The sequence below is a fragment of the Cryptotermes secundus genome, unplaced genomic scaffold (genome assembly GCF_002891405.2).
Source record: "Cryptotermes secundus unplaced genomic scaffold, Csec_1.0 scaffold682, whole genome shotgun sequence".
Classification (NCBI taxonomy): Eukaryota; Metazoa; Arthropoda; class Insecta; order Blattodea; family Kalotermitidae; genus Cryptotermes; species Cryptotermes secundus.
The window spans coordinates 241,153-259,252 of NW_019730110.1; the positions used below are offsets into that span (position 1 = coordinate 241,153).

General features: G+C 38.7%; 1 protein-coding gene across 2 annotated transcripts in view; it reads right to left on the reverse strand.

The window, feature by feature from the left end:
• Positions 1-8,678: 8,678 nt before the first annotated feature.
• The window catches only part of LOC111866208 (protein vestigial), a 136,644-nt gene continuing 127,222 nt past the window's right edge, over positions 8,679-18,100 (reverse strand). For both annotated transcript variants that reach the window (XM_023854945.2, XM_023854943.2), the window contains one exon: positions 8,679-10,411. In XM_023854945.2, coding sequence (XP_023710713.1) covers positions 10,362-10,411 — 50 coding nt within the window. In that variant the 3' untranslated portion in view covers positions 8,679-10,361. The remainder of the gene's footprint in view (positions 10,412-18,100) is intronic.

Genomic DNA, 18,100 nt, shown 5'->3' on the forward strand with positions numbered 1-18,100 from the left:
ATCTCCATGTTGTCTGTGGGTCCATAAACCCCTCCCCTACCCCACTATTATGTTGTATTGCATCATCTTGCTGCACATCGCTTATTTTCACTTCTTGTTCTGCGTCTCACATGCAGACTTATGTTAAAATCTTAAAATTAACATTTTTCTAAATTTAAATAATGTTTCCTATCGCTGGTGCAGTAAATTTCGGCCGATATGGTTCTCATAACAACTGCACACGAAACGTAGAAAGAATTACCTAGCGCTACAAATGTACAACAACGCATGGGCGCATAAACATACTTTGGAACTGTATTCATCAATGGAAATGCAGCAGTTTTCAAACAACAATTTTCGAATCCCTCCTATTAACTTACGGATGCCTGAACCGATCTTTGGGAAATTTGGTATGTATATTATGGCACCTCAGCCCATATCAACTGCGTACTTCATAAGTCCCTCCCATCGGTCTGTGTATCTATATGTGTATTGTGACAGTCCAAACCTTTTAAAACTCTTTAATGACGCTATGTTCCTCTTTAGCCATTTCAATAGAGTGACTGATTTATAAGGGAGACCCATCCATTAAGAAGTTATGACTTGCTTTTCGCATTTAGACAGGAACAACTTCCTTGTTTTGTTACCTGCAGCTTGGGTGACCGCAAAAGGGACATGACGCCGCCATCGAAAGGCAAGTCTGTAGTTTGCCGAAGATGTAAATGTTGTTTTGCTAATAGAGTACCTGTTATAAATGTGTCTTCGGAAGGGCGTAATTGGACCCTAATCTAAGAAATAACCGCTTTCACATGTGGGGTTCCGGGTTCAATATTTTCTGATCTCTTTATTCTCAAAGTTAGTAATGTGATTGTCTAGTACTGATGGTATGATGAATTTGCAGTTAAAATCAGCCATTAGGAAACTACTCTTGTCTGGGAGAAAGGCCGTCGGTTCAAATCCTATACAGTGGATGAAGTGACGCTCCCGCAGGATAGAGTGGGCAGAAGGACTTGGCATTTAGAATTCATCAGAGGCAGACGTTATTGAGCTGCACTCTCCAAGTATATCTAAATTTATCCGTCTTTATTTGGTTCGATTAATCTCTGATAATAATAATAAAAAGGGCACATTACTCCGTACTTTCCAATAAAGTTATAGTGTTTGCTTCTGAAATAAACAATTTGTGATTAAGCAGAAATAGTGTCTTTGATTTGTATCAGTGGACTAGCTTTAAATGTGCTGTTCCTCGTTGCCTCAGTTATTACCGTGACACAACCCTGAGAAGAGTCAAGTGTTCTATCGAAGCGGGCAAACAAATAAATAAATAAATATAAAGATAGATAGGCAACTGTCATAAGAAGTGGCGCCCAACGGTTACAAGAAGTGGTAGCCAAGAGCGGTTGCAGTATCCCCCTTATCGTTGTTAGGCAACGGTTCGGTAAAAAGGTTTCCGTGGCAACAAACAATTCTTGGAGGAGTCGTTACGTTCCGTGTCTTATCAAAAGAAAAGGAGCGATTATCGTATCCCAGAAATTCTTTTATTTCTCTACAAGTGCCAACAATACATTCAAACAGAAAGTTATACCTTGCACACGTGTTTCACATAACGTATTTTGTATGTCATGCGATGATAAGTATGCTCGTTCTGAACAATTACAAAGCCTTGCGTAGACATGGCCTTTTTTTTATGGAGAACAGGGATTTTCTGAGAGATCAAATAAGCCAGCATGTTTTTCTAAAGAACTCATGACCTAGACTGGAATAGGTACTGGATAAAATATATATAGATTCATTTATAATGAACTGAATGATTTTCTGTGGTTTTATTATTTTTGGAAAGGGATTTTGAAAAAAAAATAATTTTCTCTTATATCAACTAATTCGCTCTGCTCTAACAATAATTACTGCTTTCTTCACTGCCAAATATTTCATTTCTCACTATGGTAACTTTATGTCACAGACTAATTCTCGGAGATTCTGGCAACTGTCTGAAATTTTCCACCTGGAATTACGTAGTTTGAATTAAAACCGTTACCCACTCGATTCTCATGTACCTGCATTGCTAGATTGAATGGCTTATAGATACCTTCGCAAACAAATCTTGAATTTTGGACAGAATACGACGGATTAAGAAAATCCTCATAGAATCTGTCCAACGTTTCAATTTATAAATATACGATTCGGAAATTATTTCCAATTCCGTCATCAACTGAAAATGCACGTACACCTACTCTGCTTGATCCCCATCTAAACCTACTTACCTCTACCTGGGAAAAGGACAGAGCATCTATAAATTTCCTTCATCACGGAAATATGAGCAACTTCTGAAACGTCGAGGATTAAAGAAAAAACGATAAAAAGGGCCGAAACGAATTGTTTTAAAAAATTATATACTTGAGGCATTAAGCTACAAGCCGGAAGGTCGTGGCTTCCATTCCAGATGAAATCATTGCGTTTTAAAATTTACCTAATTTTTCTAGCCGCAATATGTCCCTGGGGTCGATTCAGCCTTTAACAGAAATGAGTACCAGGAATCTTCCTGGGGGGTAAAGGGCGTCCGACGCATATGGATGACAACCTGACTGCCATCTGTGAGCCAATTTTCTAGACAATGTTGGACCCTTGACGTCTCACAATCCTATGGGCCTCCACGGCCTGTTACAGGGATAGCTTTACTTTTTTACCTTCCTTAAATATTGAAATTGAATAAACACGCCGCCACTTTGAACTTAAATCCAGTGGCTAGAATATTATTTTGGTGAGAGGTAAAACTTAGTAATGAAATAACACAAAACTTTCTTAGTTAGCTGGACTATTTAATTTGCAACACAATGAATGGCAAAATGGCACAGTTATATGAATCACATTATTCTATCATACACATAATTACAATTACACTTTGATGTGTCACAATCAGCTTCGCTATCCGTAGCAATGAAATTATAAGGTGTAACATGTGATAAACATGATATCATGAAGAATATGCACAACAAATTTAAAATGTGTATACTCATATCATTACAAACATAAGATTTTCAAGAAGAGTCTGCAGGTATTACAGAACAAACCATTATTTAATTGCCCTCAGAATGTGAGAACTCACGAGAAAACATTTCTAACCAACATGACTATTTTAGAAGAACAGAAGGACATGAAATTTCGAGATTCTTTTAGCTGCTAGTTACAAAGGAAATTATCGTATTATTCCTAATTTGAACTTGAGACATGACATCTGAAATTAGAGAGTAATTTAGGTCGTAAAATTTTAATTCATTTTGAACCTCTGTCATTTAGCGCGAAAAAGATAGCGGTAATGTCCAAATTCAACCGAAATAATCAAGAAAATCCGGAAACTTATTAAATATTCTGATAATATTAAAAAGTAATTAACAGTCTCCATAACACAGAAAATTTGGAAATCAGAATGAGTTATTTGTTCACATAAATATTACTAATACAGTCAAATACATATAATTACGACTACTTTTCAAGTTAATTTTATTTACAATTTTTTTCTGTGTTACAATTTTCGACTTTCTGGAAAGTCATGATAAGGAACATGTCTAATTATATGTTTTTGACGATATTGTATTATTTATATGAATTGTAATATAACTGAAATAGGTTTAATTTTTTGTCAGTTATTATACACTGCCAATTCTGACATTATAAATAGTCTTATTATACTACAAATTTATTCGCTCCCTTCTGCACACAAGTGTCTGAAATTGGTTCCTCATTCATAGCTAAGCCTTCACAACTCTCTGCTATTTTACTAAACGCTCTTCTACCTTAAATTTAGAAAACAAATTATCGAAGTCTGTAAAAGTATAAAACTAATCTCGTTAGTCTCAAACGCCGAAATTTTAAAGCTTTTCACAAGAAATATATAATTATCATCATTCTCAAGACGGCCTGAGTTCTTAGCCCTTTTCTGTCACAAGAATTGAAACTGTTCCTTCCCATTTGTCTGAGGTCAGTGGCATCTTCTGTCCTACCCTAGGCTTGTATTCGTGAGGCAACCACTTCGAAACCCGAAAGTGACATTAGCTATCTGGCCTTCCGCAGGCCCTCCAGACAAATGTCAGGTTCACACTGCAATCAAGCGAAAATCGCTTTCTTCCCAACATTTTCAAATTCAGCACACGACGTTATATAACAAGCGGTACTGATCACTTCCTGGAACATTTGGCTCGTATCAAATTTTGAATTTGTGCAAAATCTTATCCGCGAACACTGTAATAAGCTGTTATTACTCGTAAAAGTAAAATATAAACTATGTCTTCATGAGTTGTTTCTTTAACTGAGATGAAGCATTTAAATTGAGAATTAAGGCTACAAGGTCACAACACATGCTCAGAGATGAATGTTAATTTTGGTAACATTCTGACAACGTAAGTTATTTTTCTTTTTCAGGTCACTTCATTTGTTCAGAACATCGACCACATTAACGTGTCCATCCGGCTTCAAGAGTTCTTCTTTTATATGTAAAAACGCCTTAAACATATTCTACTTTTTGCAAAAAATGTTCAGATATGAAAGAAGCTAAATTTCTTTTCTCATATAAAGCTGACATTGCCGTTATTATCTGATATCTTTCCATGTTGAATTTTATAACATACTGCTGCAATAATTACAGTGCCTACGTTTTGTTGCTAAACAACATTGTGAGCTCTGAAACAATTATAACCTGCAGACAAAAAGGAACACAGACATAGCGGAATTCTGTTTAATTTCAACCTGTAACACGTACGTTGGAATTTACTCGAAAATGGAGCGCTAGCTTTTGAAGTGTTTTTTATATCCAATAACTTTGAGTGGTTCTCATATGTTCAGTGAACTTGTGTTCACTTGTGCTCATAAACTAGGGTTCAGTTAAATTTCCGCAAACTTTTAAACGTAAAAGGCAAATATGTAAGATTCGGTGATATTACCTGTTTGTTAGCACGACATTCTGCAATTCGTCACGACTGACATATTCGTATAATTGGTTTAAACAATTCCTCATAACTTAAGCCATTTGGTATGCCGTCAATTAAGGGTATATGATATTCAAATACAATATTATTCATATATTTACATTCGCCTTTAATGTGAGGAGTGTTAAAAATTTTAATTGTGTTTGTCTGCAGATGGCGTTTAGAAACTCAATATTTCTATGGTATAAACCGGAATATATCATATACAATTAAAAAAATCCACTAGGAAATGTCTTATTCATGCCTCAATTATACGGATTTTTTAATCTTGTACATTTTAATCTGTCAGTTATACTTGTTAACAACTTCTTCAATGATGTGATCAACATCGTTTCGGTAGTAAAACTCACATATTTTATCAGTGAAGTTAGTATAGTCAATTACGGAGAGACTCTCTCAAATACTTCCTTAATCTGTGACTTGGTGCCTATAAATTCCAACGATATTATTAAAAGAATACTTCAATAAATATACATTATCATATAGGACATTATTATTGGTAGGAAATATTTTCAAGTGTTATGAGCTGTGAAGTACAAAACTGAAATTTATATTTCACAAATCTCTTAATGTTTACTTTTAGTTTAAAAATTAAATCCATCTTATATTTGTAATTTTTTAATATAATATGGCTTTCATGTGGAATTATATAACAAATATGAAACCAGTATCGGAATCTAATTTTTCCAATCTTCTTCTAATTTCAATGCGATTTTATCTAAGTTATTGGCAAATAAAGTCTCATATGAATATCCAAAATATTTTTCTTTGTGTGCTGCACGAGATAATTATCGAGGAATGATCGATATGTAGGCCTGTGTTGGATTTGAGGTTCTCACAGCGGTCTATATAGGCCTGTTTCAGATAACTATTGGCTTCACCCATCTTTTGCAAAGCATATTCTTTCACATGATGTGTCTGAAATATTATTCAAATTATGCGAGATTCTTCGCTTTTGAAGTAAATACACTGTATTTTTTAAACCGATAACTTCTAGATACCCATCAGAAAGATTAAGAACATATGCAGATACAGAGCCTCATTTTACACCACGTCAAACTGATTTATTGCCACAAAAACCTCCGACTTGAATTGCTGTTAGGCAGAGAAACTCACTCTATGGTCCGTAGCATATCCACGTGTTCATATAAGTTGTTTATGGCTTTAAGAATTCAAAAAATACGTAAAGCATTTATCATTCTTATTTGTGTTTTTCTGATAATCTCAACTTTCAAATCTCTGTCTTTTTCAGAATAAATTTTGAATTTCAAAATACAAAGTTGAGATCCCGTACGAACTATTACAATAATAATTTTAACTTTTTAATATAGTTTTAATTTCTTGACACGAGATTTGATAAACATTTATTTATATCTCAGTATCTGAAATTTTCTTTTGAAATAAATAAGTGTGTATTATTATGCAAACTAAGTTTAAAAGAAATATTTTATTTAAAAATTTACTTTTCAGAGTAGCAACAATAGAACACGCCTGATCCGTTATTTTTCATCGTGTTCTTATATTAACACACAATTACGTATTTTAGCTTCATAAGTCAACGCCTGTACGTCTTAAGAAATTCGGATTTTACTTCGTAACACTGATATACTGGACTTTATCCATCGTCCTGGTTTTTAAGATAACTAATAAAAACACGACGTTTCGGAAACTGGATCTGTTTCCGTCCTCAGGTGAAGGAAAACACCTATTCTGTTGGGTCCGTTACAAAGAGCTAGCCTCAATCACTGGACCTATATTGGGTTTTCGGACTTTATCCATCGTCCTGGTTTTTAAGATTAATAAAAACACGACGTTTCGGAAACTGGATCTGTTTCCGTCCTCAGGTGAAGGAAAACGCTTATTCTGTTGGGTCCGTTAGAAAGAGCTAGCGTTACTTCGTAACGCTCAACAACAGCTGATTTAAACGAAATTGTGTATCTGTCAGACAATAGGTAACGGCTGGCTAACCCCAGTTCATTTAAATGAGGTTATTAACCCAAATTCTGAAATAAATCATACCCTGATTTCTAAGATATTGTACAATGAAATATAACACTCCGCTCTTAACACTACACCATGTGAATAAAAAATATGATTAGAAATCAAAGGAAATATTTGATATAAATGTACGTATTCATGACGGCTACCTTACGTATTCTTTATAAAAACTCAATGGTAATTATATATACCACGTGCGTTAATAAACAGAACTCTACATATAGTCCCCAAAGTGTACAGCATTAACGGTTTGGTTTTTATAGTGGGAATGCAATGTGTTCCCTGTGAGGTACGAACTGAGTTTTTACATATTAACTATAAGAATTTTAGTCTTAACGGCTAATTATGAGTATAAAGTGAGTGCTATACAAACACTTGAAGCATATATTTATATTTAAAGTAGGCGAAATAATTTGTTCTCCACAGCTGTTTGTGAAACATGACAAATCAGCAGATGGGCTCGGAAGGGGCGCATACATTGTAACGTTAATAACAATGAGTAATGTTTTATATAATAAAACCACGTTTTAGCTATAAGCTAATTAGATTATAATTGCATAATTTACTTAAAATATTGAATAAAGCTTCAGGCAGTATGGACATCTGTCTGTTTGACTGATGCAATATTAATATATCTAAGAAATTTGCATACGGTACTATATTCTTATTCTAAAATGCATCCTTGCCACTGACGCGACTAAGATGCAACTGGTCTGTCACGATTTGACTTAACAGTCGCCGAAATCATCAGTGATAAAACGGAGACAATTCTGCAAATAGAGTAAAAGCATTCGAAGCTCTCGTGAATCATTTCTTTTCATATAACTACGAGCTGACATTTATCTCTTTAACTAAACCTTTATAATTTTGTTTATGTATTCGGCAAAATAACTGAGAAATCGTTTCATTTTATGGGCTTTAATTTACAACAAAACAAACAATTCTTTGTCTAAAATATCTTTCACTGTATGTCATACATCAAGCAGCCAACCTTACGGAATGAAACTCCCTTGTATTCAATGAGATTTACGATATTGTGCTTTTGCTTCCTGTCACATGTGGAAAGCAGTATCCTCTAACTTCCCAAGGATAACATAACAATCTATGTCACTATCTCAACAGTTATATCTCGTGATATATAACGTCGTGTGTTCTGGTGAAAGTCAACCAACTTTTCGAAGGAACATATCGCTTCCATCTTCGGTATCGAAGAGGAAGGGAAGGTACAAAGAGAGTATCAGTTTTCTTGATGCCTACTTCATGCTGTTTTTTAATTAACTTATTCTTTGACCCTGATGATGGAGGAGAATTGAAGTGATGTTCCTCTGAAACGCCGGATGAATTTCAGCGGATTACAGGATTATATCCTAGAAGATATATAACACAGGAAAGCTACAGCAGTGAGAACCTCAAATCTATCAGTGATTACGTAATTTTAAGAATGTTTTAGACAAGACATACAGACACTAAACATTATTTCCTGCACAATGGTGAATCTGTGACTTCCTACTTATATCTTCGGGTCAACTGGTGCCTACCAGTACAAGGAAATGAGTTATAATACGAAATTGAAGGTGACTGATCAAAGATATAATTCCAGTGCTCACAACTTGGGTCATCTGGTCTGTAACAACTTACAGTAGACCAGATTGTTTGAAAGTCGAACCCAAATCATATCAGTACAGTATAGTGACTGTCAAAAGTATCTATTCGTTTTTTTTAAACCGGTTTACGAATACCAGACACACATCTGAATAAGAAACCGTGGAGCACATCGGCTTACGCTGGGCTACATAACCTTGACACAGAGACGCTCTACAATTGCAATGTTCCAAGGAAACAAGGAAATGACAATTCGTTCTGCTTCGAGTTAAAATTAAATTTAAAACAGAGGAAAAAAGAAAGATTTACACGACGGTTTGATGTCGGTTTATATATATACAATAAATGTTCTTGAAGACATCATACTTCTAAATGAGAATTTTCCTTGTAGTCTTTTAAAAGTAACTATTTCAAAAACTTGAAGTACTTTCTTTAAATAACTCGTAACACAGCACTTTTCTTCATATTATGGTATGATTGCACAGGTATTTTGTATTATTCACTCACAAAACACAGTTCTTGATGCCAATATATAACAAATTCGTTTCTATGTACATAAATTAAAATGTTATAACATATATATATTAGTAATAATAATAATAATGATAATAATAATTATAATATTTGTACAACTTGACAATAAATGTGCCAGCAGTCATTTTAATGCAGGGAAATTTCCTTTCAAGAACATCTCAGGAGACAAATACGAGTTGAAATTACAATTGAGATTAAGAATAATATTTGAGAAACATGTTTATTTTGATGCATTTTGAAGTGATCTGTGGTATTCGAGTCAGAAATCTTCGATGAAAATAATACAGACTCACTTCAATGATCTCTCGCGTCCGTTCAATAGCAACGCAACCTGCCCCAACGCCACTTTGGTCACTACAAATCCCACTCGACCTGACCTGGGATCGAGCCCGGTCTGCAGCGACTAACCGCTTGAGCTATGGCACGGCTAGGCTGGATATTACAGTGAAGCTTGCAGACTACTGAATGCTCTTATGTCCCATCCATACTTTCACCTCATACTTGTCTTCCTAGTGTTACAGTGTGAAATAGACTATAGTTTTCATACAGAGGAAATAACGTAGTCTTAGTAACATGGGCGTCGACAGTGGGGGAGGCAAGCCAGTCATCTACCTCACATGGCTTTATGGAAATATAAAAGATGAAAGAAATTTATAAAATATTTAAAAATATGTATCCGAAAATCCTAAGCTGCTCAGTAAACGCCTCGAGGACTATAGCCTTATCATGGAGAGGCGGTGTGCGCACTCCCAATGACTCAGAGCTATGCTGGCGGGAGCGTAAGCTTCTGGTAGGGTCACCCGTGCCAGACAGATCAAAGGGTAGGGGCCAGACGAAATGTAGTCCCTGGTACTCCATTTTGGTGGTTGGGCGTGAGGAAGGAGATCGGTACAATACTTTTTAAACTGCTTAAAATCAAGCTTTCTGGCTCACCACCATTGGAAAAGTGACTGCCCCACTTTGAATAAAACTTGGGGGCGCCCATGCTTAGTAATGGTAATACAAAGTTCAACTCTGTCGATAAACCATCACCAACTCCATAAAAACTCCAAGGAAGGATAATATGTCCTTCAAGTCCTGTCCATTTTTATTCATAAAGTGAACTACTTTTCATTTTTGTTGCTACAGTTATGGAATTAACAAAAAAACATCTTCCGGGATCCTTCAGGGCTCGCAGAACAGATCAGATGTTAGTGATGCCCGTTTCTCCACGAATCGTAAGTTACAACAAAAAGGGAAAAATAATAAAACCACGTCAACGAATTATAATTAAAACCAGTAGAGGTCTTTTGAAGACTCCTGGACCTGGGCCTCCAGACCTGAAACAGAAATAAACAAACACGGCATTAAAATAATGTCACAGAAACTGATCATACTTTGCAGGAGTTGAGGTTCTCACAGAGGTGGTTTCGAGAGTACTATCTTCTGGGGTAAACGACCATGTAGTCCGTTGGAAGTCAATAGACGTTTCGGAAGAACATATCGCCTCTAGATATTTGCTTCACGTTGGTTTCATGATTCGCTTATTTTTCTAGATTGAAGATGGAGGCGAGATATTTCTCCTAATCATCAGTTAGCTTTCAACAGACCATATGACGTAACGGGGGCACGCGGTACCATTGTTGGTTGAGGCACTATCCTATAAGGAGGAAGGTCGTGGGTTCGAGTCCCTATGAGGTGGAATTTTCAATTGGCCAAATCCTTCCAGCCGCACTATGTCTCTGGGGTCGACTCAGCCTCTAACAGAAATGAGTACCAGGAATCTTCCAGGGCGCTAAAGGGCGGCCGGCGCGTAAAGCTGACAACCTTACCGTTATCTGTGAGCCGACTGTCTAGAAAATGTGGGAGCCTCGACGTCTCACAAACCTATGGGCCTCCATGGCCCGTTATAGAGACAGTTTTACCTTTTTTTATGACGTTATATCTCAGAAGTCAGAACGCTTCATATAAGATTTCATGTTGGACTTCAAATTTTACAGCGGTGACTATGAAGAATAATATAACTTTAGTTATGACGCCGTGTAGTCCGTTAATGTTGATCTATATTCCGAAGAAATGTCTGTTTCCATCTTCAGGGCCGAAAGGTGAGTAAAACAAGCAACAGCAAGTAAAATGCAGACAGGAAAGTGCTCAATCACTTTTCCAAGCCGTTCACGCGAAGGTTTTCCACGCGCCTCTTTTTTCCCTGATTTCTCCGCGTTTCTTATTGGTTGATTGGCTTATTTTTCGGCCATGAAAATGGAGGCAGTACGTTCCTCTGAAATATCTATAACCTTATACCAAACAACATGAAGACGTATGGGGGAGTGGATGTATAGATCCATATTTTCTTGACGTCGGCACTAGTTGGAGGTGAGCGGTCAGCTTCACTCCTCAGCTGCTTTATCCCCGGGAAAGAACAGCAGGTACCCATCGGATAGGAGGTTTAGGATGGACTCCAGAGCCGGTCTGGACGATTGGAGAATTGAAAATTCTTGGCCCTACCGGGACTCGAATTCCGACCCCTCGGTCGTCCAGCCCATAGCCAGTCGCTATACCGACTGCGTTCCTACTGAGTGGAGGTAAAGCTTCATTATTCTTAACCTCGGCAGTAGGTGGAGGTGAGTGGTCAGCTTCAAGACTTTACCTCCGGGGAAAGAGCCCTCGGTACCCTTGAGTGAGTTCCCAGAGACGGCCTGGGCGTTACGGAGACGAGAAAAATCTTACCGTTCTCGGGACTCGAAAACCTGTCCATACAGCCCGTCGCTATACCAACTGAGCTATCCCGGCTCGCACCATATACCAATTTTATGTACTTGATGCAAATACCACCCCAATTTTGGCAGGTATTACCAAACTAAAGCGAGCTTGTGCGAACCGCGTCCCTAATTCCGCCTGCCGTGTATTCGTGATTCTCGTAGTAATGTTATGCGGGATGCGGGGCTATTCCCACAAGGGGGAGGAGGCTTTGTGCGGCAGGCAACCAGCACAGCAGGACTTGTGCAAAGGGCCAGGGAAGTTCACCTACAGACCAACCATTCTCTCTCCACCTACAGTTCACGTCGTTCACAAATTATACACGATAAGAATTTATCATAATTGCTCTGCTATTGTTATTTTATGTATTTTCCTGCATATTTGTATCTGTGACACTGCTGCATATTGGGTTCAACTTATATTATAGGTCACAGGATAAAACCTCATATATACTTACATTTAAAATAAAATTTTCGCTTATTTTCTTTATTTTGAGAGAAAAAATAAAAGTATGCTTATGATATCGTCGTGCTATCGGTCACTGTGTCTCTATGTGTATTCCCTACTAACAACTAATCTCCATGAAACCTGACAGTAATATTACGCCACCAGAGACCATCTGAACGGCATAATTAATAAAACCATCCAATCAGTAATACCAACATTACAGCCTCTCAGTTTGTCATGCCACGTGCTCAATTTTTATTAAAAGGATAAAGTAGCTGATTAATTCTTCCCAGAACTTGTCGTCTTATTCATCACTTACTACAAATTTCGGCCCTAAATCTCATGATCACGTGAGCTCTATATTCTGGGGTATAACACTGTGTAGTTCGATGAAAGTCAACAGACGTTTCGGAGGAACATGTTGCCTCCGTCTTCGATGTTAAAGAGTAAGCCAAGTGAGAAACCAGGATAAAGCAAAGCTTGTTTGCTGCCTGTTTCATGCTGGTGTCTTCCATAACTTACTCCTCAACCCTGAATATGGAGACGAAATATTAGGAGAAGCAGTCACTGTTTATTGTGAGAACCAAACACACATACGAAACACACAAATGCGCTGTGTGGGCAGTTTATTATGTTAAAGCAGGTGGTACATGTGGTAACTGCTGGGTTTTAAACGGTTAATCTATATTCTGGGACTTCCCGACTTAGAGATTAGTGTTATCAAATAGATACAGCAGAAATTTTTGTATTAAGCACTGCCGCATTCCGAAACGTCTTTAACCAAAAACAACACGTCGAAAGTTGTCCAAGATAACACGTCAGCATAGTAACACAGCTCTGTCACAAACCTTCAGAATTGATTTACTTTGTATACCTCACTGTGCATTACAGACACAACTACGTAGATACAGAGACTTTTCGATTCGAAATAATATTCCATCCACATGAAATGTTTAAAAAAATCCAAGATATTTTTAAGCACTTCTGATCTGTGTTTGACAGTGTGTGAAATATGAGTCACTTGAGTCCTTAGGAACCTTCACATACCTCCTGCGCTATGATAGCTAATCTTAAAAAAAAATATATATATTTTCAGGTAATTTATGGACAATATAAAACAGAAACATGGCGTATGAAGAGAAATAATTTTTAGAGTGTGAAATCTGGTATGGAACATATTGCGCATTCTTACATACTTTGCATGAAGAATCACAACAACTACAGAACTGGAGACGGTGCCTAAAATTGTGTTCATACCCGCGTGAAGCTGACAACCTCACCATTATCTGTGAGCCGATTGTTTAAAAAAATGTGGGATCTTCGACGTCTGACAACCGTATGCGTCTCCACGGCCTGTTACAGAGATAGCTTTACTTCTTTTTCACCTGATAAATTTAACGAAGAGGCAATCTGTATTTTACATTAAACCGAATGCCGTCTTCTGGGATGTGGCTCTGCGTATATTATATATATATATTGTGTAAACGACGTTTCGGAAGAACGTATCGCCTCCATATTCAGGGAATAAGAAATCCGCGAGCGATGAACCAACTTGAACGAGTGGCTGCAGTTACACGGCGACACATCCCAGAAGACCGCATTCTTCATAGTCACCGCCGCGAAAACCTCAAATCTTACAACATTAAACAGTTCCTTCACAAAACAAAATATGAAAGCAGGTTTCTATGTCATATTTGGAATTTCTTAAATTAAACTTTACAATCAGCAGTATCTGCAGAATGAACACTCGAACAGTTTGAGAATGGTATCCTTTTCGTATCTTCTCCGGTTCCCCGCTACAGAGGAGCCGAGGATGGTCCTTAAACACTACTACTTGGAGTAACTCATTCATGATTTCAAGGCCATCTACTACTCATTTCCCTTCATGCCAGGACAACTCTGGGTGCATCATCCAGAATAAAGACAAGACTACAGATCTTATGGGTCCAGACATATGAAGTGTGGGTTAATAAGGAGTGGACAATTCTTGACGGGACAATTGCTCCAGGCATAACGACCAGTACATGTTTCATAGTTTGTGCTGCGTTCCATTTCGGGCCTTTTCAATGCGCTCTTAGTGCGCAAAGAGTAACGTTGTCCCCGTGCTTCACTAATTAAGCACTACGTCATGAAAACATGGGGGAGTGGGGGTACGAGTATAGCTCTTCATATGCTGAACCTAGACACTAGTTTGAGGTGAGTGGTCAGCTTCACAGCTCTGTGGCTTTTCCAGCAAAATCCACTGGATAAAATGTAGATGGACCTCACGGCCGATCTGGACGCTATTTAGATGAGAAAAATCTTCTACCAATACCAGGAATCGAACCTCCATTCTTCGGTCCTCCGGCCCGTAGCTTAGTCGTTATACCGACTGAGGCAGCGTCTACACGAGCGCACAAAATGCGTCCGTTGTAAAGAACGTACTTTGCTGAGGACGTTGCTGAGGAAACCACACAGTTGCAGAATGCGGTGCGTAGTTTTTTTGCCGGCAATGGAGCCAGAAGAAAGCGTAGCATTCGCCTCTCTTGTCTATTTCTACAACAGACGTCACGAAGTTCGTTACAACGGATGCATTTCATGCGCTCGTATAGATGCTGCCTAAGCAATACTGGATTTCTGTGCAGGCCAGGCTGTAAGTCTGCTTAAATTCAAGATTAGCCCATAGTAAGGACTCTACAAAGGCCGTGCCATAGCTCAGGCAGTTAGTCGTCGGTTTCCCACCGCGGCGGTCCGGGTTCGAGCTCGGGTCAGTTCATGTGAGATTTTTGGTGGACAAAGTGGCGCTGGGGCAGGTTTTCTCCGATACTTCGGTTTCCCTTGCCAATTCGCATTTCACTGATTACTCCACAATCATCATCTGGGGCCTGTACAATAGGCCAGTAGTGGCCGCAGTACCAAGTGGACTCAGTTTCACCCCATGAGAGAGAAAGAAAAGACTCTGCTTGTAGAGGTTATGTTTTGATTAACAGATTCGCCATTTTTAATTATTATTTAACAACTACTACTTATTTCATAGCCGGTCACGGTAGCCGAGCGGTCTAAGGCATATACTGTCTTCGCTCGCTTGGAAACCGGGATCATGGGTTCGAATACCACACAAGGCATGGATGTTGGTGTGTGTATGCGTTTATTCTGTGTTTGTGTTGTCCTGTGTTTATAGAGGCCTGATATAGAGCTGATCACCCGCCTAAGGAGTCCTACCGTATGTCTAAGATCTAGTAAAAACGAAGTGAAACGGAGAGTTTCATGGAGGTAAGCCAAGGCCCACTGGGGCTGTAGCGCCAAGGAAAAAAATATTTCATAGCTGGTCACGGTAGCCGAGCGGTCTAAGGCATGCACTGTCTTCCCTCGCTCGGAAGCCGGGATCATGGGTTCGAATACCACACAAGGCATGGATGTTGGTGTGTGTATGCGTTTATTCTGTGTTTGTGTTGTCCTGTGTTTATAGAGGCCTGATATAGAGCTGATCACCCGCCCAAGGAGTCCTACCGTCCGTAAAAATGATCAATGCACCTGAGAAATCAGCCCTATGCTCAACAGAGGGAGCGAAGAGGAAGAAAAAAATTATTCCCCAATCAACTCGCTTGCAGTGTTTTCTCCAGTACTAACTCACTCGGATTGTAATATGTTGAATAACCAAAACACATATGGTGTGCTTTTCAGTGTTTGCCACAAGCATGTGGGGGCCTCGTCTGTTAATTAACTCGAAATTTCCGAAATGTAGTGGAGGCATTCCACGCGAACTGGGTCAATCGTTTATATATAAACACAATTTAAACGAAACAGGCCGCTTGCCAGTTTCAGGCGTTCTTTTTGAGGGGAGTGAACGAGAACGGGCGTCTTGTGTGACGTGTCTGTCCATCAGTCCACGTCCTGCTTCTAACAGAGCCCTGGGAGTGCTTAGCAACAAAGTATCGTAATCATAACACGTTTTGCTTCATATTATATGTTTCCAATCCTGTAATTAAGCATCCTGTTGCATTACTATATGTAGAACTGCTTATGTCCTACACAGCCCATCAACGATGCAACAAATTGTTCCTTTTTTCTTTCACTTTCACTTTCGCACAACATGTTTCGACCGTAAATGGCCATCTTCAGGTGTCTTACTATGCTGAAACTGGTACACTGCACTAATATTATCCATTCATCACATATGCAATTAATATTATGACGTTTCGAACCATGAAGCGTGCAGTTGCATATGCAACAAATGGACAATATTAGTGCAGTGTAGCAGTTTCAGCATAGTAAGACACCTGAAGATGGCTAATTACGGCCGAAACATGTTGTGTCGAAAGTGAAAGTGAAAGAAATAAGGAACAATTTGTTGCATCGTTGATGGTCTGTGTAGTACATAAACAGTTTTAGATATTTCCGGTCTGTTTCATTCTGTATCTCCGAAGCTAACAATGGTAAACAATAAATTTGAAAAATAAAGTTATTTGAAAACCTTCAATTTTGTTTTTACAAGCACAGATTGAAGCCCAACTGATTTCCTTTCCTTTCGCTCCATTTTATGGCATAAATCTGACCCTTGATAAACTTAATATGTTTTCACAGTAACCATAGCAACGAAATAGTTTTGTTTATTAGACAGTCAGGTGTATTTCCAATAAAAAAATAACATTCAGCCCCAAAGAGTATTTTTGGTTTTGAAACATCTCATCGGCTACAATAGCTCAGACGGTATAGCAGCTGGACTGTGGACTAGATGAATGACAAACTTACATTCGATTCTCGGTAGAGGGCGAAAGGGGGTTGTTTTCTCCAGACAGGCTCTGATGCCCAAACAACCCCCTATCTAATGGTTGCCGGGGAATCTCTCCACAGGGGTAAAGCGGCTGGGGCGTGAGTCCGAACACTCACATCCACCTAGTGTCGAGATCAAGAATTGTGGAGCTATACCTCCGCTCCCCACAGGTTTACATGGTGCGGTGCTTAATTAATTAAAAATAAAATTCATTTTCTTCTACCACACCCTCACACCCAACTCGTTTAAAATAAAAGTTCATTGCAAGAACTGCCTTCTTACCTACTTGTCTTGTTCAAAAGTTCCACGACACGCAAAGTAATGTTCGCTACTTCATAATTTCTTATAAGAACAGAACCTCATAATTATTATATCAAATAATATCGAACAAAGTAAATAAAAGGCAAATTTGTCCCTGTGCTTAACTAATTAAGCACTACTCCATGAAGACGTGTGGGGGTGTGGATGTATAGCTCCACATTTTCTTGACCTCGGCATGAGGTGGAGGTGAATGGTCAGCTTCACGTCCTAGCAGCTTTGCCCCCGGGGAAAGAGCCTCTGGTACCCATTGTATAGGAGGTTGAGTGGCCCCAGAGTCGGTCTGGACGGCGTGGAGAGGAGAAAATTCTCGATATTGCCGGGACTCGAAATCCGACCCCTCGGTCGTCCAGCCAGTAGCATGTAAGTATACCGACTGAGCTATCCCGGCTCACAAATAAAATTTAAATACTTTGGTTTTAACAGAGTATCGCTTCTAATTATTATTAAAAAGGCACTCCACATCTCTGGCGGGAACACTGTCCAGAGTGAGGGATCTTGTAGATTTGTTAAAATTCTCCAATGATTCCGTCAGTATCGAGGCTATACAGCGTCGAGAATACGTGATTAACGAACATGGAGTAGCTGTTGGAATGAGAATTGGCAGGGGAAACCGAAACACTCTGAGAAAACCTGCCTCAGTGCCACTTCCGTCCACAAATCCCACGTAACCTGACCCAGGATCGAGCTCGGGCCGCAACGGTTGGGAAGACGGCGACTAGTACCCTGAACTATGGAACGGTCCTGTTTTTTG